This window comes from Nesoenas mayeri (assembly GCF_963082525.1).
Source record: "Nesoenas mayeri genome assembly, chromosome: 4".
Lineage (NCBI taxonomy): Eukaryota > Metazoa > Chordata > Aves > Columbiformes > Columbidae > Nesoenas > Nesoenas mayeri.
The window spans coordinates 19,391,656-19,416,986 of NC_137540.1; the positions used below are offsets into that span (position 1 = coordinate 19,391,656).

Genomic DNA, 25,331 nt, shown 5'->3' on the forward strand with positions numbered 1-25,331 from the left:
GCAAGGCAAAACCAGAATTCAGCATTCTTTTTTTCTTGACTAAAGGCACTAAAAGTGATTGCTGCATTTACAATTTATTTTATGAAATGCAGGTAAGGATAACTTCAACATGGCAACATATAGCCCAGTGAGGAAAGGCAGGCCAAAGGACATGCACCAGTCTGCTTCACAAAGAACCCAGGGGATACATGGTGGGTTATCGTGGTGAACTATAAACAATACCTGAAGATGACCATAAGTTTATACTGGTTTGTGTTGACTGAAATAGCTCATTCTGCCCACGCAAGGGACTCCAATTAGAGATCTGCACACCGGCTGAAAAGTGTTTGCAGTACAGCAGAAAGACATGACATTTAAATTGACTTACCCATAGGTTTCCACTAGGCTTAAAGTAAGGTCATCGCTCCAGTAAAAAAGCCCTCAAAGGCCATTTATTTTTTTTCCCGCAATAGAGAACAGTTTGTGATTTGGGTTTCTAAACGCTTATTTCAGTGCAAACTCTGCCAGAAAGAGAAACTTACTGCTTGTTGTGAAGTTACCCTCCCCAGCCTGGGGAAAGGAGTCTACATCTTGGATGACTTGTAGAACTCCCACAGTCCGCACCGGGGGATCCAGGGCTACTGAGCTCTCGTTCACCGTGATATCGCTGGCTCCCGTTATCTGGTTGGTTGGTGGTCCTCCTATGGATGCTTCCAAGTCTGGAGGTATATCATCCATGCAATCTGCATTTGGCTAATGGGAAGAAAAAGAAGACATTTGAGTATTCGCCTGATAAAAACATTTTGTTTATCTGTTTCCACTTAAGGTTTTTTCACTTTCTTTCAGTACTGCAAATAGCAACATATGATTAATAAACATGTACAGTTTTTTGTTTTCATGTGCTGAAAACCTCTTAATACGATTTGTTGGAAGAGACACCCAAAGTATGCGTTGGAAACATTCAGCATTAAACTGTGTCACCTACAATCTCTAAATATTCTTATTTATGCTTTTAAAAGGTTTTGGGAGAGTGTACACTGAAAAAGTAACTCACTTTTTGATACGATCTGCTCAGCACAGGCAGATTGCTGAGTCAGATTACAAATGTAAACAGAGACAGTAGCTGAAGGGGAATTATTATCTTTTCCCTAAATATACATTTTATAGAGCTGATATCAGAACTTTCAGGAATAGGAATTCAAGGGAACTGCCTGTGGGCGCATCTATGAGTGGGGTGCAAAAATAGAAGCCAAAGCTGTTTATAAGACAAGTTTTTTAATGGCAAAAGATCTTCTCCTTTGCTAGTAGTGTATTTCGTACAAAATAGAGTTACAAGAAAAACAAACAAGCAGTAATGGGAATTTGAAGAGTATTACTTGATCCACAGTCTTTCTTTGTGATTCAGAAAGACCAAGGGTGGAAGAACCCAGTTTTGGGCCATCTAGACATGTCCCTCTTGCAGTTACATAGTGAATGCACCATCACCTCCAGAATGAGCCAAGCTCTTCAAAGTCAGGCATCTGCTTTTCCATTGAACTCATAGAGAAGCAATGAGAAGTGGTGGTGGTGCCTATCTTTTGCACAGCATCCTTAGCATTGAGTACCTGTTCACAGAGAGCACTGAGACCTCAAGGGGACACTGGGTGGCAAAGTGGATAATTTGTCCAGAGACATGATGTCCAAGCTGGACACTTAAGAGTAGCCAGACTCGTTTCTACCCTTGATTTCCCTGAGTCTGTTATAAGCCTGATGCTCCCATTCATACAGCAGTGATTTCTGTGGAGCTGCCCATAAACACTGGTGACAAACATGAGTAAAAAAGCTCTTTTTCCTCTAAGAGGAAACAGATTCTTGTGCTGTTTGCCCACAGAACCAGGTCTAGTTCTACCAAAGGTGTGGAGAAAAATTGTTTGCATTACTATTTCAAGAACTGGTTTTTGAATTTTTAACCTTGTAACAAAACCAAGGCTAATTCAGAAATGAGAATGCCATGTGTCAGGGTGCAAAGCTTCCCCAAATCACAGAAAGACATAGCAAGGTTGAGCAGCAACTATATAGATAACTTCACATGTTGCCAACTTAACAAGGTAAGTTGTTCCCATTTATCTTTATTGTCCAGGAGTCAGACAGCTCATCTGAATCAGTCACTTAGGTTTCCTCTGCATAATTTCTCTCTATAATTCATCCTGCCCTGAAGTAAGAGGTAGGAATTGCCCCCCTCTGCCTCCCATTGCTCAGCACTCAGCAGAGATGGGTTTTAAGCTGCTAGACTGGAAAGCCAGTGTCTGGATGGCTCAAGTCAGAGGAGGTGTATTATATTCTGCTCTGCGGGTCTGATTTTTGCTGTGCTTAGTTGTCTCACTCACTAAGGCATATTTCCAAATCTCACTACCTGCCCAACTCCAACAGCAGGCTCCTAGAAACTAAGCAAAATATGATACAGCAAAGGCTTAAATACAGGCTTAGCTTTAAGCACAAGGGTAATCCATCTGAACTCAGGCATAGAAGGTTACCATATTCTTACATTTTTTTGCAGAGTTGGGAACTTAGCATGTTTTCTGTTTTCCCTGTCTGATTGTTGTCACCTCATAAATACTTATTTTTTTTTACAAATGTTCCTAATGAAAAAGAGGTATTTTAAAAAATCTTCAGCTCACTTGTAACCACAAACTGAAGTTTGGGATAAAAACGAGAATTGTCATTGTCTGGTTCCAGTCTAATCCACAAGCTGCAAGAACACCTCAAAACTGGGATAAAGGCACATTCAGCTATACCAGGTTTTAATGAAACCCTCTGAACCTGTGCTTTTCTAAGTGAAATACCAATCATTCATTTGTAGGATTTCAATTCAAAATTATTCCTTAGATCTATCACTCTTTCCCTCACCTTTAGCTGTTATAACAAATGCTGTCAGACTTTCATTTTTAACTTAAATTTGCCTTTTGATGGCAGTGTATCTTAAAGGAAAAAAAGGCCTGTTTTTTCTTTTCTACTCTAGGAAAAACTATTTCAATTTTCTTTTTTTTCAGGGGATCAGTTGTCTGTCCTTTGCTCTGATTCCAGTGATTCCTAGAATGGGTTTTTATCACTAACTTTTAAACCTTTAAAAATGGAGGATTATAATTGAAAGCCAAACCAAACATTAAAGATGCAAAAATAGCATTGCTCAATATAATTAATCCCTTTACTTTTGAATCATTTCAGTTGGAAAAAAATACCCCAAACCAAGCAGCATACTATAAAACTAATGATATGAAATACTGATTGAAAAAAATATATTATGGCTTTTTTTGTCAGAGTGACCCAGATACATTTGCTAAGTTTAATTATATTGGTTTCACTCATTCCCTGCGTGTAAGTGCTTTGAGGGCACAATTCCACTGAAGTCAAGAGAAGGCTTTGTATTGACTTCTGAGGGCTTGGCTAAGGCTCTTAGTGAATAGCTTCAAGTCATCCAGTCTGCTGCCAAAAATGCAGCTGTCTGCATATCCAGCAGATATTTGCAGAAAAGGAGAAGAAGCAGAGGGAAACTATTTCATGTGATATGATCGTCCCAACAACAATGTAGCTCTTTGAAAGCGAAAAGACACTTTCACGGATAATTCAATTAAAATATTACAGCCAAAAGAGGTATAGTCTAAGCTGGATTCACCAGCAAAGAGATAGTGAAAAAGGTTACGCCAACTGCTTGCTGATAGATGGTTGGTTAATAATCCTCTGGAGCTGCAGAGTGCCACGGTGAAAAGCAGGGATGTGAGGGTGCTCAGCTACCGTGAAAATGAGTGCAGTCATTCTGGTGCCTCACAGCAATCTAGGGAATCTGGTTTTAGGGCAGATAATATTTGAAGTCTCTGTTACAAAGTAAACGGAGAGTTTAGATGTGAACTGAATTGAAACATTTAGATGTTTGGGTTTTAACCAATCATTTCCTGGAAAATCCTGAGTCTTTGCACTAAATGAAGCACAATATATCCAGAGTCACTGAAGCCAGCTCTTTAATAACAACCATAGGACAAACATGCAGCTGGCAGGAAAAAAAAACCAAAAACATCTTAGTCCTGCCTATGGTAAGATTTCCTCATTCCTCCCATTGTAAAAGCCTGGAAAAGGATTTTGGCAAATTTTGCACTCAAGTGTCTCATATGAGACTGCGGCCTGCCTAAGGCTTCTTCTCTGTGTGTGGAAATTTCATCTAAGATGGCTCAGCAAGACTCAAGAATGTGGTTAGGGAATGGCATTTTGCTCTATCCATTGTACAGAAATGTTTGCCACCTCTCACTGAGAAGCCCTACAGCTTTACAGCTTCTTCCAGCGAAATGTCTTTTCCCACAACAGCATACTGACATCTGGCTAAGTTATAAGCTTCTGAAAACACCAGTTAATGTTTGCTGAATGAGACTGGTGGCTTATTCGGGACCAACAACTACTATCTCCAAAGAGAAGAGGGCTTTGCATGGTGCCTGCAAGCTCATGGTGGCACCAGAAGGCATCTCACAGGACTTATGTCCACCCCAGACTGCCCTCGGCTGGCAGCGAGATGAGTGGGGGGACACAATTTCTGTGAACTGAGAACTGAGCAGGGCGCAGGGGGCGCGACACCAAGGCAGGAGCATAAAAGGATAAAGGTTGGACAGGAGGGGTTATATACAGGAGCAGCAGGAAAGGGCATGAGGCAGGAGTTGAGGCATATTTTAGAGAGAAAAGGCAGAGAAAACAGAAGAAGAGGAGCAACTGAGAGCAGTATAGGAATTCTTAAACTCCAAGTTACCAGATGCTCTCAGACTTGCAGTTCCTTCGCTGCCAGCCAGAGACAATTCCTGACACAAGGGCTACTGTCTGCTCAGGCTTCTCAGGTACAACAGCTCCTATGGTAAGTTACCTTGAGGGGTAAGGCTCTCCCTTCGTGAACCTAACTGATCTCCCTCGTGGGTGGGAGCCAGTATATGTCCTCCAAATGATGGAGTGGACTGGTTTTAGTTTGTTGTCTTAGAACGACCTGGGGAAATTTTTACAGGCATTCATACAATAAAATCCTCTAAACAAACTTTGCTAGTGGGACATAAACATTGGAGTGCTTGCTTTTTAGTGTTAAAACACTAAAGGCTAATCCTGTAATCTTAATTTGACCCAGTTGTTTATGTTGGTTACAACAGTATCTTTAATTACATGCCCAGTACAATTATTTCCACGGAAGCTCCATGCGGAAAGCTCTCAGTGAGGAGAGCAGAATGGAACCTTCTTCTGCTACATGGTGCAGAGAAAGAGACAAGGAGCTGTGAGAAGAGAAACAACAGCTGAGGAAACTGAATGGCACTGTTAAGTATTCCTGCCACCAGAGAGCTGTTCAAATGTAATAAAGCCAGCCATATAAACCAAGACCTCCACACATGGCCTCTGGGCATGTTTTTTCCCTTCCCCTCGATGTACCCTGCCTGAGAAAGCTCACGACTGATTTGCAGATGCGCTCAGCCTTCAGCAGCTGCCAGTGAAGTCAGCGAGAGCCCTATTCTGGATGTAAGTACTAACTGATGGTACTAAACTTTCTGGGAAGAACTTAATACCTCACCTCAGACCTCCAAAAACTGGAGGTCTGATTTGTCTGTATTCCCTGACTGTGAAGCTGGATGGGGAACACATTAACAAAATTTCTGGGGCACAAATCCCAAGTAGGAATGGACCAGCCTGAGAGCAGGAGTTGTGTGGCACCGCATGGTACAGAAGAAAGCCATGGAACAATATACTGGGAATGGAGAAGAAGTGTCAAAATTCTGGGTAACTGCTCATTGGCAGGCCTGTGCACTGAGACATGGAACCTGGAGGAAAAAAAAAATAAAATCTGTATTTAAGCCTGGACACAGGGATGCTGAATGGCAGAGACAGCCTTCATCCTGACGTCTCAAACACTGATTTAACAGTTGTGTCATCTTTTCATATTCCAGAGATAATACACATGTATAACAGAAAAAGTAGCCCAACTGTAATGACATGTTACCCTAACTACAATGCTCTACTTCATTTTTCCCATTTCATGTTTTTAGCTTGGTTTATATTAGGTTGATTAACATGTCTGCCTATGTCAGTAAAAACATAATTCATCACTTGCTATGAAACCTCTTCTGCAGTAACCTGCTTGGCTACCTAGTCTCCAGGAAAATGAACGCCTGGGGAATAGCTGCGTCAGCTCCCCTAATATGTTCACATGAGCTATTTTACTTTATATAGTTCTCCCATATGTGAGCTGGCAGGTCACTATCTGTAAATTGGGGGTGGGGGGCGCTATTTACAGCACCTGTTAACTGGTGTTTCAGTGTTGAACTTCACTATCACATGGCAAGCCTTGCACAGCATGACAGACTGACTCACTTTTTCCTGGAGAAGCCCCATGTCTCTGTGATCACTGTGGTTAGGAGACTGTATGCCAGACACGCCATACACTATCTGAATGTAAACATGCAACCTAAAAAGATCAATTGCTTTGGCAACTTCTAACCACATCTGAATCTTCCAAATAACAAAGAGCTTAACAATTTATTATGGTGTGGTCCGCTACATGCTTAGTTACTAGGAGAAATGCTCCCTAATTGGAATCAGGAGTACAGAGCTTGCTACAGATAGACTTTAAGAGAAATCTGACAGAAAGAAGATTCGGCTCCCTAAAATGAACAATTAGTTGTCCTCAAGTACTACCTTCTGCTTTGAGATTCAAACTGAGAGCATGATTAAAAAAAAACTAAATCCACTCCTGGATTCACAGTTACATGAAAGAATTTATAAATCCACCAATACACCAGTAAACAATCCTCTGCTCCACAAAGCAGGCACCCACAGACAATTCCCAACACTCAGCTGACCCCCATACACATGCTTTTTCTTGCTAATAAAAGTTGGGTGCAGGAGAGAGGTAGTCAGATACTTGAGCTTGTACTCCCCTTAATAAATCAATGAATAAATCAATCAATAACATAGCAAGAAAAGTAGGATGGGAACAGACAGGCAAAGGACTAGGGATACACTCAAGTGGCTGGCGTTTCCCTTCTGTCCTGCCCAGCTGCTCTGTGACATGCTTACCGGGATCCCTAGAGCTTTTAGAATATTCATTTTACACATTGGGCAGGTACGATGATCTAGCAGCCAGGGGTCTACGCAGGACTTGTGAAAAAGATGCCTGCAATGAAAAACAGGGTATTTTAATTCAAATCCACCACAGCACAATTTACCACTTAGTACCATACACTTCTGAACCCAGTAAAGTGCGAGTATTTCAAACGGTGTGGTTTGTGACCTTTGCAAGGACTGCAAAACTATATGCTGTGCACAAAAGACTAAAATTATTTCTGCAGCATCTCAAGCACATGTGCACAGCATTATTCAAGTGAGTTTGGAAAAGAAGATGTACATAATTAGAGAATTAGGAAAAATACACAAGATACATCAGCAAAACCCATATTCTTTAAAATGTTAAAGGCTGCCAGTAAACAAAACCTGCCTGCTGGTAAAGGTAAAATCACACTAGTGTTTCTTGGTGGTTCTACAGACAAACCTGATTACACATAATTTAACTGTCAAGCCATTGGGGGTCTGGTATTTTTTAGGATGCAGATGTAAGTAAATAAAGCAAATTAGAATAAAATGCTGCTTTTCATTTAAACAGTAAAATCAGGATGACACTTTTTAGAACATTCTCCTTGAACTTCCTGATCTTTAGAAGTTGCCCAGAGTGAGCTCTCAAACAATTTCAGCCTTGAATAGGTTGTTCCTGTACCCGTGCTTGGTCTGAAGTGATGACTAATCAACTACCCGAGCTTGCTGCGCTGCTGGGGACCACTTTTCATAGATATTACCCAGGTGAAAGAACTGAAAGTTTCCTGTCTAACTTCACCTGACACAGACTGATATTGAATACAGAGCTGCTAAGTGCATGTACCTGAGGTGACAGATTATATTTTATCTTCTGAGTGTATTCTGTTGCAGTGTTGTTACAGAGGACCAACGCTGTAAAACACAGCAATCTGGGGGTCAGGGTTTAAGGAACACTGTTGAGCAGGGCAAGTAAAACAGTTGAGACTTAGCCCAAGCTTGTTCAGTCCCACTCCTTCTGAAGAAAAGGAGGAAAGTTCCTTACTGTGCACAGAGCCTCAGAAATTACACTGGCATATAGGAAACTAAAAATTGACTTGCTTTCCTAAAAGTCTTTTAATTGAATGGGAGGGCTGCTGTGTTGTGTCATGGCCTATCCCACACAACAAGATATGCACGGCCTTTCTACTTGACAGAAGATATTGAGATGCACTTGCTTTGGTATCGATTTGCAGTCCTGGCTCTTACTAACATGATACCAGCCCAGATAGTAGCTGGCTGATTTACTAGCTGGCTTCAGTCCTAAATAACACTAGAAATTCAAAGCCAAAACTGTGTGAAATCTCAGAATCTTATTCTTTTCACTGCCATGTTTTTCTCACTATTTGTAGAAGAAACGGATCCTTTGTCAAACAAAGCTACATGGCAAATTATCACATTCCTGTACTTGGTCTGACTTTACACAGCTATGGAAAAGGGCAAATCTGTTCTTGGAAGTTCAAGCTAGTCTAATTATATCAGTTGGCAGAAATACCAAACCGTGTCAAACTTCATCTGATCCTGTATGTCAACATGACATGACAACTGAAGTATCGTAATACTTGAAGTTTGAACCCCTGCTTTACAAAGGCTACCGACGTTCACAGCCCTCCTTCCAAACAAGTCTTGCCTTACTGGGTAAAAACACAATGCTCCAAATTTTGGTTTCTGTCCTGCATAACTCCTCCTCCATCTCAGGAGGGACATATGCAGCACAGCTGCAGGGAATCATTCTGAATAGGGGAAAGCACAACAAGAAAGTCCTCAGGCGTGTGCAATTTTACATTTTGAAATCTAAGTGACAGGATTTCTTAGGGGTGTTAATTTATGCAGGGTACTGAAAGTCAATGTCTTGCTTTTCAGCTACTTGAACTATTAAATTCCTGACAGTGATTTGCTTTCTTTAATGTTATACTCAAATTCATAAACATGTATGTTTAACTGCAAATGTCTGAGGCACATTTGTGCCAAAATAATCAGTACACTTGCAAAATCTGAGATATTTATTATTCTCTTGAAAAAAAAAACAACAAAAAAACAGATTTCCAAAATGTTTCAGGTAAAAAAAAAAACAAAACAAACCACAACTTCTATCAAGCCATTTTACCACAGACTAGAAAGTCCCCTTTTATCTTCAAATTCAGGCTTTGCAAGCTTTAGTCAAGCTGTGGTTCATATTACAGTATTTTATAATGTTTGTTAATCACCAAAAGTTTGGAACTTTCATGCCTTAAAGACTCAAAAACTGAAGTTTACTGTTCCTGAAGTTGGTTTCAAAAACCAATGTTCTAAAACAAATCCTAGCAGTGCTGAGTAATTTAGATACATGACAGATCATGTCACTTTGCACTTTCCAATACTAAAGTAGCCCAGTGTATTATGGCTCTCATAATTTCAGATTTAATACAAGCAACAGAAGAAACTTGATTATTCAACAGAAATCTACAGAAGAATGGAATGTTACTGAAAATCAGATAAAGATTTCCACTTTTAAATTTTTGTATCACATTATACAATTAGAGCAATCATATCTATTTTGGAACACAAAAACATTTTTTTGCAGAGAAGTGAGGTAGTAGGCTTTGCAGATTTGTATTTGAAAGGTTATTTTACTTGTTCTTAGCTATAGCACTATACACATGCTTATGGCTTTCAAAAAATTGTCATTTGTTTGGTGTCCTGGTAAGTTTATCATTCAAATTCAGGCAAAATGTATCAGCACAAAGTAAGATGAGAGAGCAACTGCAATATTTCACCATCATATGGTAAGACAAATATGTAAAAAGATCAGCTGCAACAAAAATCAGTCTCCCTCTGCAGTTCTGACTGATGCAAGTTTTAAAAGAAAGGAGAGGGTAGAGGCATCATGGATGAGTCCAGAAATAATGACCCATACAAGGAGATGAGAGATGTTTCAAGCATTGGCTCGAGACACAGCTTTGACAACCAAAGCCAGATCTAGAATCTTTTATTTTTCTTCCGTGCAACCACATGCCTTGCAAAACCACGTTCATTTGGATGGGTTGAAACGTTTCTCAGAAATGTAACTGATTAATTGAGAAGGAAGGCGAGAGGAGAGGATATGTCGTAACAATCCTCATACAAAACAAAGGCTCCCATAAGGAGAAAGGAAACAACTATTCTTCACCCCTCCTAGGGATAAGAGACACAGTGATGTGTTTAAACTGCAGCAAGTGACATTCAGGTTACACAACAGCAAAAGCTTCACCACAGTCAGGGTAGCGAAGCACAGCAACGAATTATCAGGGGAATCCACAAGAGTCTTCAACCCTGGAGGTTGCAGAACATGTTGGAAAAACAGCTCCCAAGAAGGAGAGGTGCCCGGCCAGTGCCCCTGGGCCGCTCCAGAGGTGCCACCTCCTGGGATCGCTCCTGCGCTCCTCTGCGAATGCTCGCCACTGCGTACAGCTCACAGAGCGCAAAGAAAGGCAAAGAACCTCAAAATCCCAGAGCTTTACATTCACTGTTATCCAAATAGCACTTCATGGTTTTTTACTGAAGATTACTTTCGTTTGAAATGTACTTAAATGTACTTTAAAGCTGCAATTTTAAACAAACAAGGAAATAAATAATTGTGGGCTCAGTCCAAAATTATAATAACAATTCGATTGTTGTGAAACCACTGTAAAGCTTTCAGCTTGCAAACAATTTTGAGAAGCTTTTTTTCCCAGGTTAAGCGAAACTGTTCTCCTCCCACCTTCTACTCCTAGTCCCAGCTTTTCACATGAACAAACCCAGCAGTCATGTAATTTTTCTCAGAAGAAAAGCATGAGCTAAGAGAAATGGAGGCAAAAGCAGAAAAAGAGGTACAGCCCCAGAGACCCTGGGTAAGAGCATCAGTTGCCTGGCCTAGTCTTAAGGCTGAAGCTGAGGACTGAGAAGGGTTTCAGTGAGCAGTGCTGTAGTATCCAATGAGAAGGTTTGGACTTTTGGGGGTATACTTATGGTATTTGTTTATTCTTGAGGAAGAAGGAAGGACAAAAGAAGATGATGATGATGAAGGTAAGCAAGAGGAAGGAATCAAAGGGGAGAAAATATGTGATGAGTAATTTTCACAGGAAGCTAGTAAAAAGAGAAAGAAGTGAAGTGGTCTCTGAAATCACAGTTGTTCATGGAGTGAAGGTTCAGTATAAGGAAAAGAGCTGCAATGAGGTCAGAAAGTGCATTTATCAGTGCCAGAAATCTACCAACCAAAAAAAAGAGCTTATGAAGAACTCAGTAGAGATGAGTTTGAAAGAATCATCTTGCCTCTCTGTAGAAGTTCAGTAAAGTTAGTAGAAGGCACACACTAGGAGCAGTGGCACCCATAACTTCTATAAAGACAGAGCAGAAAAGACAAAGGCATTTTGAAGCTAGAGAAGGAAGACAAGCAGAAGGAACTAGGGCAATGAAAAGAGATGTCACTGAGAGCAATGAACTTGGTTACATTTGATGTTGTGTCAATGCCCTCAAAGATAACTTCAGTAATGCTTGCTACCATTAAACATAAAACCAGCTGCAAGCCAACACTTTTTTTTTTACCAAGTGTCAGTCCTTATTTATTTAATACATTCTGTAGACTGAAGTTTATTAATACAGTCAGTTGTGGAGCTGGCTAAAGAGGATAAAAAGGAAGAAGCACAAGATGACTGGATTTCTCCTCCCTGCTCTCCAGCATGGGATTTGTAAGAACCAGCTATCCCAGTGCCTGCTCCCTGCCAACAGAAAAGAGAGGACATTTGGGGAAACAGTATGTACTAGTGAACAACTATGTGACTCTACTGCAATATTGGCTGCTGGATCTTCGGTGCTAATTTCTTAAGAGATGCAGGCTCCAGCAGCCTTAAAAAGAAATCTCAAGATATAGAGGGCTTTGTACAGAGTGTGCTTGATAGCAGTGGTTTTCCCAGCAGTGCTTCCAGTACAAAGCAGCACCCTTCATGTGCAGCTCTTGGGGCATAGTTGGCTTTGCAGGCAAAACGTTCTACATCTTGACCACCTCCTGGATAGCAACGCTAAGGTCAGCCAGCACTGGTGTCACATTGTGCCAGTTGGTGAAAAGCCAGCCTGTTATTAAACAGCAGTCTAACAAGGTTCCCACAGTAGAAACTGCATGTGGTTTAACTGAGGATTCCGGAGGAAAAAACCTACAGAGCCTGTAGGTCTTTATCAAGATGTAACACTCTCCTACTCACTTAACAGAGACAGAAGTTAATCCACTTTTTTTTTTTTCATGAGGAGACAACACTGCCAACAGCAGAAAGAGTAATGACTGCCATTTCCTGTTTTGGAAGTCCAAACCGACGTGAATGTGTAAAATACTGCCCTCACAATTTGTGTAGCAGGAAAGCCAGGGTTTGAGAAGTAGCTGCTTGAGAAAGATCTTTTGAGTTTTTATAATTCAAAACTGCTGAGGCTCAAATTGTGACTATTTTACAAGACAGTTCTACTGCCGCTAACCTTTTAGAATGAGTCATTTTCTAGGCGACCTTTTAAGTCAGCCAAGAGCTGAACATCACCTGTTAACTATGTGTTTCCTATTCATTCTGCTTGACTCAACACTGTGGATGACGAAGTCTGACTGGAGCATCATTGAATTATGAGGCAAGACACAAGTGAGAACTAGAGCAGAAATGCATTTTTTGCTATTGTGTATCTACTTCCCAAAACTGCCTGTGTCTCTTGTGCGAAATTTCCAGGCTTTATTATGCTTCTGTGAAAACAGGCTTGATGTCAAACCAAGGTCCATATTTTCTGGTAATCTCTCAATGTTCTGTATTTCTGCTTCATGAAGTGATGTGTTTGTGTCTGTTCGTAGGAAAAAAAAAAGCTCACATGCAATTTGTCATTGTGGGGGATTTACAGTAGGTCAAATTTATGATTAATCTGTTGCTTTTTGTTTGCCATTTAGTGATGGCAGTAAACAGATTTAATGAGTCACATGAACGAATAGAAGTGGACAGCTTGTAACATTAAAATATCTATTAGGGAACAACATTGCAGGAAAAGAAACAAATATTTCAGTTTCTCAAGCCAGTGAACATGTCTCTAGGAGAAGAAAAGCTCTCTAAAAAAAAAATGAATCTGTGCTCTGTATGTATAACATTTGAGATTCCTATTTCTAGGGAAATCAAACACTTGCTCTTGCTCTCCTAGGGGACCATTGTTCCTAGGAAATTTCCAAGAAATTGATTTCCTTAGAGAAATCCTTCATTAGCTAACACTTCACAGAAGACAAGACAATGGCACAGCGAGATGAACATGCTGTTATGGGTGGTAAGAGGCTGCGTTGCAGTGCCACATCATTGTGAGTGTATGTGCTGCACAGGACACATCCACATCAGAGGAAGAAAAGAGAAAGAACAAGCCCAAAAGCTCTTCTTGTCACCCCCATGTCTCACATGCCAGGGAATATTTTCTCACCAGCAATAGATAATGTGGTCTTTGTCACATTCCCTTCTTGCTTTACTGTTTCTACTCAGTATCTCTTTTTATGGTTGTTTTTTTTTTTTTTTTTTAATAGAAGTCATCCCTTTGCTAGAGCCTTGTTATGGCCCAGGACAGCAAAAGAAGTGGTTCCACAGGAGTAGAAGCCTGTTCTACCCCTGGCTGCTCACCTTGCAGTTGGGCAAATTCTTCTAGGGGAGTTATTCCAGGCTAATACAAAACCAGTGCGAAAAAGAGAGAAATCAAAACCTTCAGTGTAAAAATCCTACCAAAGACTTTGTATTAGGTCCAGATCAGATAAAATTTCTGACTGTCAGGCTAAACTCAGGTTCTCACCATCATTAATACTACTTTCACTTCAAGTTGAATAAACAGGCATTCTGGATAACTTTGCAGAACAGATTTTAAATAAATCAAAATTATAAACTCACTCTTCCCCCCAGGTTCTCAGGCAATCTTATCAGAATGATGCTCTGAGAACAGAAGAGAGAATATCAGCACTAAAAGTACCTTCGACTTACCTGCAAGGCAGGATTCTGACAACGTCATTGGGCTTGTAGCCTTCAATACAAACAGCACAGTTATCAAAGTCTGGCTCAGTTTCCTACAGGGAAGAGAACATCCATCATTTTCGTTTTTTGATTTTGTCAGCTAATCTCTTCATACAAGAGCCTATGTGACAAAGTAAAACAGTCACTGATGCATGCTGCAAATCCAATAATCCCTTCAAGACAGGCAAGTCTGACTTTCAACACATTTCCGGTTGGAAACTTGCCCTGGGGAGCATGCAGATTTAGTTAGCATATTTAAACTTCCAGGATTTTCTGCATCGTCACAGAATCATCTTCTTCTCTCTCTACTCCGTTCCATCCATAAATTGCTTACTAGTATTTCTCCCTCGCCTGGAGGACACATACTAGCTAAATAAGCAATTGCCATTTCTGTTCTGCCTCATTGTCCCAGTGGTCTGCAGGAATTCTCCAGTACAGGGTTTCATTTGGTAATGAGCAATTTGAAAAATTACCTTATCACCTTTCCTGATTGTTCTGACTTGCAGCTTGCTGATTGCTTTCTTTGCAGCATCTCCAAGTCGGCGCTGTAACACAAAATTTGCTCTTAAGCAAAGAATATCTACTCATGCAGAAATTATCACGTTTTCTCCGTAGGCTTCTTAATAATCTGAAGTGACTGTACATGAAACAGGACAGCACTGTATAAACAGATGAGGTCAGTCATGCTGATATTTAGAATAAGGGCACAGTAGGTATTTCCAGGCTCACTGGTAACCCACAGCCAAGGAGGCAAAGCTACTCTCCTGGATTTCCAGTGCAGACTGCACGTGAGGCCATCATGATGCTGCACTAGCACTTTTACTATTCCAATGAGCAGCAATGCATGTAACAAATCCACTATTTGGGTATCCTGCTTCTTCCCTCTTGTTTTTAATGACACTTGTAAAGAATACATTATTAAATGAGGCCTGGGCTGGTAAGCAGAGTGAACACCGGACTTAAGATTCAGGAGGTCTTTGTTCTTGTGCTGCTCCAGAACTAGTGCAAGATCTTCAGTAAGATACAAGTGTTGAAAGCGAGCTATTAATTTGTGAACCATGAAAAACATGAGTCATCTTCTCTGCTGTTCTCTTTTCCTGCAATACAGAGTTGACTACTTTATAAGAGAAAGGCAAGGTCTAAAAAGGAGGCTAAAGCATCTGCAGTTTCTTACAGGTAAAGCACTATACAGTCTTGCAGTAACATCCTATCCATATATAACCATTTGCTTTTTCTTTGCCTTTGTATCTTTCCCTCCAGTGGACCATGAATTGCTTGCCATGTGCTGTTTCTGACTGTTCTCCCATATTTCCAAAACACTGTTACTGTGCTGGCAGGGTCACAGCCACTCAGGATTAAAGTATGCAATAAAAGCCTGACACAAACATCCCCGTTCTCAAAAGCTGAAGGTGGAGATGCCTGCTTCTTGCAAGAGGCTGAGAACGTTATGGGACAGTTCACACAACCACTGCTCAGCACAGCTACCCCTGCACTCTGTGCCTACTGAGTTTGTGCCTGTATCAGTGCTCCAAGGACTTGGCTGCTCCCTTGTGCAAACCCAACAACGAGGCAATGAGACAAACTCACGGGCTGGAAAGGTCTCTGAGAGGTCATGTCCACCCATCCCCTGCTCAAGGCTGGGTCAGCTTCAAAGTCAGAGCTGTGTCCAGTCAAGTTTTGAATATCTCCAGGAAGGGAGATTTCACAACCTCTGCGGATAATTTGTTCCAGTGCTTAACTGCTCTCACTGTTTTTCTATTTTTTTTTGTTTTTAATAAGCAAATGGAATTTCCCTTGTTGCAATTTGTGACCATTACCCTTGCCCTTTTCTGTGCACCTCTGAGAAGAGTCTGACTCTGCATAGCAGTTGTGCACCTGAAGGCCACAAGCAGAGCCCTTCCTCCTCCTCCTCTTCTCCTCTCCCAGCTTAGCAAGCTGAGCTCCCTCCACCTTTCCTCACGTCATGTGCTCCTGTCCTCAGACCACACTGGTGACCCTCCTCCTGGCATCCCAATTTGCCACCAATAAAATACTTAAACTCTTCACCTCCTCTCCCCATCCATGTTTCCAGCCATGTGCTAGGCAGGAGGGAGACTGAGGAGCTCTGGTGACTGAGAAGACATTCAACTTTTGGGCTGGGAGCACTGCCTGTGCTGGGGTTCAGCGGGGCCTGTCAGTAGGAAAGGTTTCCAGCTGGAGGGGGTGAGAGCATGAAGCCAAAAATGGCAGGAAGCTGGATGTGGTTTGTAAATTGGGACCTCATCACCATACAGATACGATTAACAAATTGCCACTTTGTTCTTCAGATTCAATTAAAATCACTGAATTAAATATAGAGAGTGAGCTTATTGGAATGTAAAGACATGGAAGGCTGACAAAACATACGGAATAGTGAAAGCAGAGAGCAATTGCAGATCTGGCTAACGAGGTGAAAATGATCTTGGCTTCTACGAGATTTACATATGAGCTTTCCAACGTAACTAATTATTACAAGTGAGGGACTATCTTGGAGTTACACAACATCTTTTCTGTGGTACATTTTTCTCACGGTCTCCCTTAAATAAAAGGATCAGATACAAGTTGGAAACATTTCTTGCCAGCTATTTGTTTCTCCCATGTAAATCAAAGACTGACTGATAACATACAGCAAGACAAGAGCCATTATGTCCTGCTTCAGGAATTGCTTGTGATTCCTTTTTATCATTATTATTACTTAAACTAATGAAATGTCTCAGTTCTTTTTTTGCACGTTCTTCCAGGGGAAAGGACAAGATTAAAGACTCATGTACATCTTTGATCTTCTTGTTTTCATGTTTGCTTTCTCTTATCTATCTTAAATAGACAAGTTCATGACTTACACGCAAATGAGAATAATTTAGTTTTTGAAAGAACACGAATATCTCGGAGTAAAAACATACTTTCAAAGGATTCCTCTATTTGAATGAAAGGCATGCTATCACTAACTAATGATTTCCCCTAAAAGAGGCATTGCAACAGTTTAAGGGTTTAAAGTGAGGCTTAGAGATTTATAATAATAAATCCCATAATCTTATTAGCAAGGCTGCAACATTCAGTGCTGGACTGGAAAGAGTTAAGCACATCAGATGTGGTGGTCTTGTGGAGATAGTGATACTAGTTAAAAAGAAAGGACAATGGCATAGAAAGCATCACTTGTGTGTTCCTGAGGAAGAAAGTGGCCATAAATGCTGCAGAAGAGAAATTGCGGTAAGCGCTTCTCTGTTAATGGCCTTACTAAATAAGCTAAACTAAATGGCCTTTGCAGGGAGGAGATCACCTTCTGCAGAATGAAGTGCACCATCAGGATGAGGTATCCAACGCATCTGTACCACAGATCAAGTTTGTGGATTCCATCATGGGAAGCATCTTCCTAAGATTGCTTCAAAGGTGATGTCTGTATTCAGTGACCAAGAAGTCTCATTCAAAGCCATGGCCAGCAGTTTTCCTTCTCAGAGACTTGCTTGGTCCTGGACATGCTACCAGTCACATACTAAAATAGATACTTCCCTGGAGACTAAGCCAGGATACACAGGACCCTCCTCAGTCCCACTGAGATCACTCACCCTTCAGCATTCACTACCCTGCAAAACTCATGGAGCCCACCTGGTTTCAAATTGATTTTACAGGAAACATCTTCTTACCAAGAAACCGAGGGGAAGGAATGACATGCAAGAAATCCTGCCAACAATTCTGGCACTTAAGCATCATCCGCGCACCATCTTCCTATCTCACAGACGACAAGAAGAGAATGCTACTATTGCCTGTGAAATATGGAATCTGACACACTGACAGCATCCGTGGCTTTTTTTTTTAAAAAAAAAAAGTCTGTGGCCTGGCTGTTACATGGCTGAGACAGCAAATCACATTTTGGTGATTTATCTCCAGGACTTAACTTGTCATGTAATTCCAAACTGCTTGCAATTAGCTCTGCAACCTGATGTTTCTTGATGCAAATGATTACCACAGGCTTTCATAGAGAAACCCTCTCATTTTCAGGAGGGCTCTAGGAACAAGCCACTGGGGAAGCAGATTGGCTACGCTTTCCTTACACAAAAATATCCTCTTCATATCAAAAGGGTGTATCATCAGGGCAACCACCTACTTCCTGGACATCTTGTTAGGTGGGAAAAAAAAGAGGAGACCTTGAATGTTACTGCCTACCTTGTACTTCCACATGTACTGCACAGTTGTCTGTGCTAGTAGTCATCTTAAAAATTAAATGTATTAAAATAAAAATTGAAATCTAACCATATTTGTAGCTGACATGAGCCCACAATGGAAGACAGTGTTGCGCTCTGCTACAGAAATTCCCAGCCTAGTGGGGATGAACAGCCCAGGGAATTCACTGAGAATCCCTGAAGTCCTGATTCTCCACTCATCAGAATCAGGCACCTAACGGGAGTGAGCTATGTCTTCCCTGTGGCACAAGAACCCGCATTTTGCACACATGGTGAGGAAGAGTGGTGGCTGAAGACAGATATGCTGTATGTTCAGGTTTCATCTCACCAGGGAGCCACAGGAAATTATTCCAGGAGATTCTTCAGTATTTCTAGTTGACTCTCACTAGCTGGACTCATTGTTTTCTCAATGGATCATTAAATCAGTTCCTTCTGGGTTTAATGCTTGATCAGCAACTTATGCTGTGTGCAAGAAGGTAAGAGGGTCACCATATAAAAGAGGACAAGGAGGCAAAGGTGGTTTTGGGGCTTGACAAAATAACATACCACATTTTTCAGGAAACGAAGACACAGCTATAATAGGTCAGCTTGGAAGAGGCAAAATGGAAGATCACTTAGGGAGACTTGATGTGATTGAGGGAAGATGTTCATGCTTTCATGTAACAGTGCAACACCTCTCCTGCTTGGAGGTAACGGCTTGTTCTGCCAATCATATTTTGCAGTCAGCTACCCTGTCCCACTCCCTCAGCACAGTGCCCAGACTATCAACCCAGAGGAGGCTGAACTGCTCCCGGTAGCAACTCCAGCATCCGCCAGACCTACGAAGGCCACGACAGAGGATAGCAAAGAGGTCTGCAAAGGTTCTTATTTGACACAGAAAACATAGGCACTCATAAGCCCTTGATTTAAAACTGTGAGATTTGAAATAATTCAGATGTCAGCTTGTTTTTTTTTTTTTTTTAACTGAAGTCTAATAAATGAGTCACAGTGTTTTTCACTTTCAGAACAGGGCAGTCAGTCTACACAGTTAGATTTTATTGCATTGTGGGGTAAGAACACAACTTCCTCAGAACAGGCCAGCTGGTTCCTCCAGCATCTGATGCTCTGTTTATCCAACCATTTCAATCTTACCCTTTGGATAAACTTTATCTTGAGTACATCAAATACAACTAGAAGGAAGCATTTTTCCTAAAGCTGGCCAGCAATGAAGGTGCTTAAAATACACGCAAGGCTTTCCAACAAGTAAGCACACAATACCTTAATAAAAAGACACATGCAAGTTATAATGGCAAAAGTTTTTGAGCACAGTGTCAAAAGAATCCTGCTCCTAAGTAATAAAAACTTTTCTTCTTGTATATATCTGATCGTCCATGATATTAACATAGAATGTTCTAATTCAATCCTTTTGCTACAAGAAGATATGTCAAAGAAAAGAAAAAAACCAGAACTTTCGGGGAAACAGAAGAATCCTCATGGAAACGGCAAAAGCAAGCTGAGCTCTTCTAAACTACCCACATTATTACATTCCATAGCCAGGACTAAAGGGAAAAACAAACGAATAAATAATCACAAAGCAAAAAAACAACAAAACTCAAACAAAAAACCCACAACAACAAAAACAACATCACCCACAAACAAACCACAGCAACTCATTTGCACAAGTGGTTGAGCTTTGTCTGTTTATCACTACCATTTTTCATATAAAAAGAGATAATGAAGAGATTAGAGCAGATATCAAGCAAAACTGAATAAAGTACATGAAGAAATTGTAGTTCACTCCATATCATTATGACAAAGTTTTAAAAATGTCTGCACAGGACAATTGTTTGTGCACCTTAGACTTTTTCAAATTTTGGGGAAAAAATACTGAAAAGGAAACCTACTTGAACATGTAAACCTATCAGTTCCAAGCCACAGCATATTACCTGAATGAACTTTTTATTTTACTGGGTTTCATCCTTATGTATGTCTATTTACAGTGCTAATCTGCCTGTATAATTACTCGATGGAAAGCACACTTAACGGTACTCATAGACATAAATTAGGCACATGTGCTTTTACAGTCAAAGCATCTAAAAATTATCACAGCCGTTACAGTCACAGCGAATCTGCTGCCACTAATGTTCAGATTCCAGCTGGGACCGTCTCATTCTTGCTATCCAAAATTTCATACCGTACATTTTAAAGGAAAATATGTTCTTTCTGTCTGTAAATACGGAGCAACTGTGTCTCAGAGGATGCCTGAATTTCAATAGGGGAGGTGGGTAAGGCATCCTTATGCATTAAATATACATTACAGAGTATGTGGCAGTACTTTTCTCTACAAGACTATTAATAACACTCACAATTTTACTTTTTCTGCTGAGCAAGCAAGGCAGCCCTCCCCCTGCCCTGACAGTTACCTATTAAGGGTCCAGACACATCTCTGAATTACAGTGCATTTTTCCCTTGCAGTAAAATGGTTATCTCCTCGGATTTCATACGTTGATAACATTTTCTACTGTACCATTAGAATGAAATGTAGAAGCCTGAGCTTCACAGTTTTGCTGATGCCTAGATAGCTGCATCCAGACAAGAAAAGGATTAAGTTTATTATTATCATTGCTCTTATTATTCATTGCTGAACTACCATAAAGATGCATAGTGCTTTATAAATCCAGACTGCCTCAGGACCTATGGCTCATTGCTGTTGACTTCTCTCCAGATCTATACATTTTGTATCTCTTTCTGGGGTTTTGGACAAGATGCCAAAACCAAAAGCAATGCTGTAATAATATTGGTGGTCATTGCTACAGCACTTACATGTTCAGTGATCATTGATAAATGAACAGGGACAAGTTTAAAATGAAAATACTTTCTGTTCTTTTTTTCTTTCTTCACTTACTGTGAACCCTTGTGTCACACGCAGACATTCATATACCTCATTATATTTTAGTTATCCTTTTGATCTCAAGGGTCACTAGTTGTACGTATTTCCATGTCACTTGGCTACATGAATGACGCTAATAAACATTATCAACTTTCTGTCTATTTTTTATGTGTTCTGCACAGAGGAAAAGACACCTTATATATACACTACATATTTATTAATTCCTTTTTTTCCAGAATCCCATCCATATTGACGGAAGTGTTGGCTTCTTTTTCCTCAGATTTTACTTGTAAGTTATTTCAAGTTGAATCCCATGATGACTTTTTAGAAGCACAAACAGCCATTCCAGCACTGCTCACCTGATTCCTGTCTCTGGCATTTGCGTAGCGGAATCGCTGGATGTAATAGAAGACCAGCCATGCCAGCGAGATGATCATCAGCACAATGAAGGAGATGGAGACAAACACCACAGAGGTCCGGCTGACATACTTCTGCAAATTGCGTGTCCCGATGGTTATGTACATCATCACAGTAATGTTCCTCTCCAGGAGGCTCACTATCTCTTTTCCTTTGGGTTCAGGAATCATTATTGCTACAACATCTTCTAGACCTGTGAGACAGAAGAGAGAAAAGAAACCTTAAGTAAAAAAGGTGGTTACCATGTAATAATATGACAAGAGGATGTGTTAAGGCAAAAAATAACATTAAAAAAAAAAAGGCAAAATGGTAACTTTCTCCCTTTCTCCTGCTGGTTTTCACAACAGGTAAGTCAAATGGATGTAGTGAAGGTTTCACTTAGAATCAGTTACATAGTATGTTTCTGTAATCTCAGTGAGATATGTAAAACATGTTTCATGAGTTGACATAAACATAGATTTCCAGCACTGCTGAGGCTTATCTAGACAACACTGCTGGAAGCACTGCAGAAGGGGAGACATGCCGTAGCATCCTTCCATCCAACACTCCATGTACATTTATCACAGCCCATTTTGCAGGGTCACGAGTCTGCCAGAGAAGTCCCTCCAAACCCCACATTCAGACCAGAAATGCTGGTCTGAAACCACAGATCCTCACGTGGTTTCACAGCCCGAACATGCCAAAGCATCACTGCCCTTGCCCGGAGTTGCCAGCAAGAGATGCCTGCAGGGACCATAGCAGCTCAACATGTTCCCACCTCACCCACTGCCCTGTGCTGCTGGAGGTTCCCCACAGGCCTGTGCCCACGCAGATATTTGGGAGCCCATACTGGGAGCTGGACTCACCAACCCATGCAAGTTTGAAGCCAAGAGCACTGTTTTATTCCACAAAAAAGGCTACAGCAGCCCAGAGTAGCCCCCAACTCAGTTTGTGCCCCACAAGGACGAGTCAGCACAGCTGGGGTGGCAAAGGGGTGCGGGATGGGGCAGGGGCTTCCTACAGTCCTGTAAATCTTCCTGAAGCCATGACTTTGTGCAGCGGGCCCTCTACCGATCTATCAAGTCTTGACTCCGCATCAGATCTCCTTTCTAGTTCATTTTGCTTGCATCACACACTGCTGAAACAACTTTTCCTTTCTTTTATGTCCTCTCTGTACATGACAAATATAGTGCAAAATTATCTAGGACTGGGCAGCTCATTAAATACTTTTTCTGGCTTTATAAATAAACTATCACATCTTCGTAGTTTAATATTAAGGATATTCTCTTCTTCTATTTCACATAATAAGTGCGTAGACAGTTTTTATGCCTAAGCTATGTGTTGCAATGGTCAAATCCTGAATTGTACTAAGCAGCTATGGACAAACAAGACACATTTTAATGCAGAAACATGCTATAAACAATTGCATATGAAATGATCACAAACTGGCATTTAGAAAGGTACAAGTGGGGTGTCTGGAGTCAGAGAGATGCTGGGGTGGGGTTTCAGAATTTCAGCTGAAATCCCAGGAAATCAGTTGGCATGTTGTTAACCCCATGGCTACATCTGTTTTGACTGTCCTGCCTCAGGACATCAGTGGAGGCGGGAAGGGATATCTCGGTTGAGAATGGAGACACAAGAGGGTGGCTTGTGTTTCCTACAGCATCCCCCTCCAAGCTGATGTCCAACCCCAGCTTCACTGGTGCAGCACTGTGCCTGTTCTCACGGTCCAGCTCGAATGTTTCTTCACTGAAAACCCCTGGGGAGTACAAGTCAGTTTTTCAAAGGTATTTGGATGCTAAAAACCCAGAGGTGTCCAGGAACATTTCATATTTACTAAAGCAGAGAGGTGAGCGGCATTTAATGGAAAACGCTAACTGCGGTGGAAACTCTATCAAATTCTGCTGGGTGTCTGGATCAATTGGAGGTACTGAAGTAGCTGTGACAGACTGTTGCTACTCACACACAAAGTCTGCTGCAAATCTGAGATCTGAAGCCTCCTCTCTCAAGTCTTGGAGTAGAAGTGCAAACTGCATCACTCTTCCTCTCATGAGACTTCCCATCATTACATTTCCCTGATTATGAACAAGGCGGCCATCAAACAGGTGGAAATCAGTAGTATGGCTGAGTCAAAAGAGTTGTAGATATCCACAATAGGAAACTTAATCTTTCTGCTGATACTCTTCCACAGAGCATTAACAATTTTCAGCTATTTCCCTTTATTTGTCTAGCAAGAGCCCCTTTTCAGCAGCCAAGATAAATCTACCATTGCAACTCTTCTGATACCTGTTTATTACAAAAGGTTGATGCCAACGTTACCCTAACAGCCTAGGGAGAACTTGCCCAGTCTCAAAGTGGCTGAGAAGGGCACCAGTGCCACGCAGGTGATTTTCCTGCCATCAATAAGACAAACTGCCTGGAGCAGTGCTTAGCTGCCCGCACGCCTTCCTTTGCTCTTTTCTGTTTCTTTAAAGAAAATAAAATTTTCAAAATCACTCTACAAGAAAACCCAAGCACCTCAAAGCGCCAGAGCAACCACTTCACAGACAGCCAGAAATAACCTACGGTGAAAAATCCCACGGCCAAAACAACCTAAAAATGCCTTTCATCAGCTCCTCTCAAAAGCCACCATTCTGACCCACTCCTTGTCCAGCATGGACCTCTAACATCACCTTCTGTACAATCTGGGACACTGTATGAATGCTGTTACCTGAAAGCCTGCACAAATGGGAGACAAAACCATTTTCAGTAGAAAATATAGGTAGTATTTTAACTGTTTAATTATCCTTAGTCTTAGATTTCTTTAAAAACTTTAATAACACGTTCAATTACAATTCAGTTGAATATAGCTTAGTATATTTCTAGACAACTGTAAACAATGGGCACACACCAGATATGACATGTTGCAAATGAAGAATCCCATTAAATTGTTCAATTATGAGATTAATATTTTTGTCATAATAAAACAAGCATGCTACAGTAATGGCCTATCTTCTTTCTTCAATATTAACATCATGAAAAAAGAGGGAGAAAGAATTTTTCGTCTCCTGCATATATTTAACCTCATTCCTGTTTTTCATCGCCTGCCCTTTCTGATTAAACTACAGGGCACTTTGTGGCTTCAGTTCACCGTGGAACGACCACTGGTTTTGAACAGGAGTGCAGCCACACATCTCCCTTCTCTGCTCCCTCCTCCTTACAGCTCTCTGCCAGGATTGTCCACTGCCACCTTGGGCCTAGGGCCTTCTCACATACTTTACAAAACACAAGATACTAAGTGAATTGCCATAGATGTATGCTAAGTGAAATAATGTTTAGAAATGCAAAGTAGAAGACACAGCTATTGCAAGAGGAAAGCAGCTGCTTTTATTTATTCAAACCCTTAATATATTCAAATTGCAGGCTATCTGGTTATTTTCCTGGAAAACATTACCACTTGTAATGAGGCATTCTTGGAAAAAAAATTACCAAATCAGCAACAAATAATAATCAGGATTTTTTTTTTTTTTTTACATTTTATTGAGTATTATGATAATTTCTCCAAGGCACTATAAAGAATGCTGTTTAATCAATCAAGTCACTAACCCAGTTTTTAATCTCAAATATGCTCAATACTGAGAAGAAAATAACATTTATTTCCCTTTCCTCCCCTATATAACAAAATGTTTGTATTATCTCAGTTTCAGTATCTAATGACACATGGGAAGCTCTGACATACCTGAAAACTATACACATTTGCAATAATGCAATCAGCCATCAATGTTAGAGATGCATTTC

At 40.8% G+C, this 25,331-nt stretch overlaps 1 protein-coding gene across 1 annotated transcript in view; it reads right to left on the minus strand.

Annotated features, from left to right (window-relative positions):
* RNF150 (ring finger protein 150) overlaps nt 1-25,331 on the minus strand; it is a gene marked incomplete at both ends in the record, with an annotated part of 114,883 nt that overhangs the window by 23,242 nt on the left and 66,310 nt on the right. Inside the window, 5 exons of the mRNA XM_080343435.1 lie at nt 522-732; nt 7,048-7,144; nt 14,064-14,146; nt 14,567-14,638; nt 21,518-21,768. Of these exons, the coding sequence (XP_080199561.1) occupies nt 522-732; nt 7,048-7,144; nt 14,064-14,146; nt 14,567-14,638; nt 21,518-21,768 (714 nt within the window). The remainder of the gene's footprint in view (nt 1-521; nt 733-7,047; nt 7,145-14,063; nt 14,147-14,566; nt 14,639-21,517; nt 21,769-25,331) is intronic.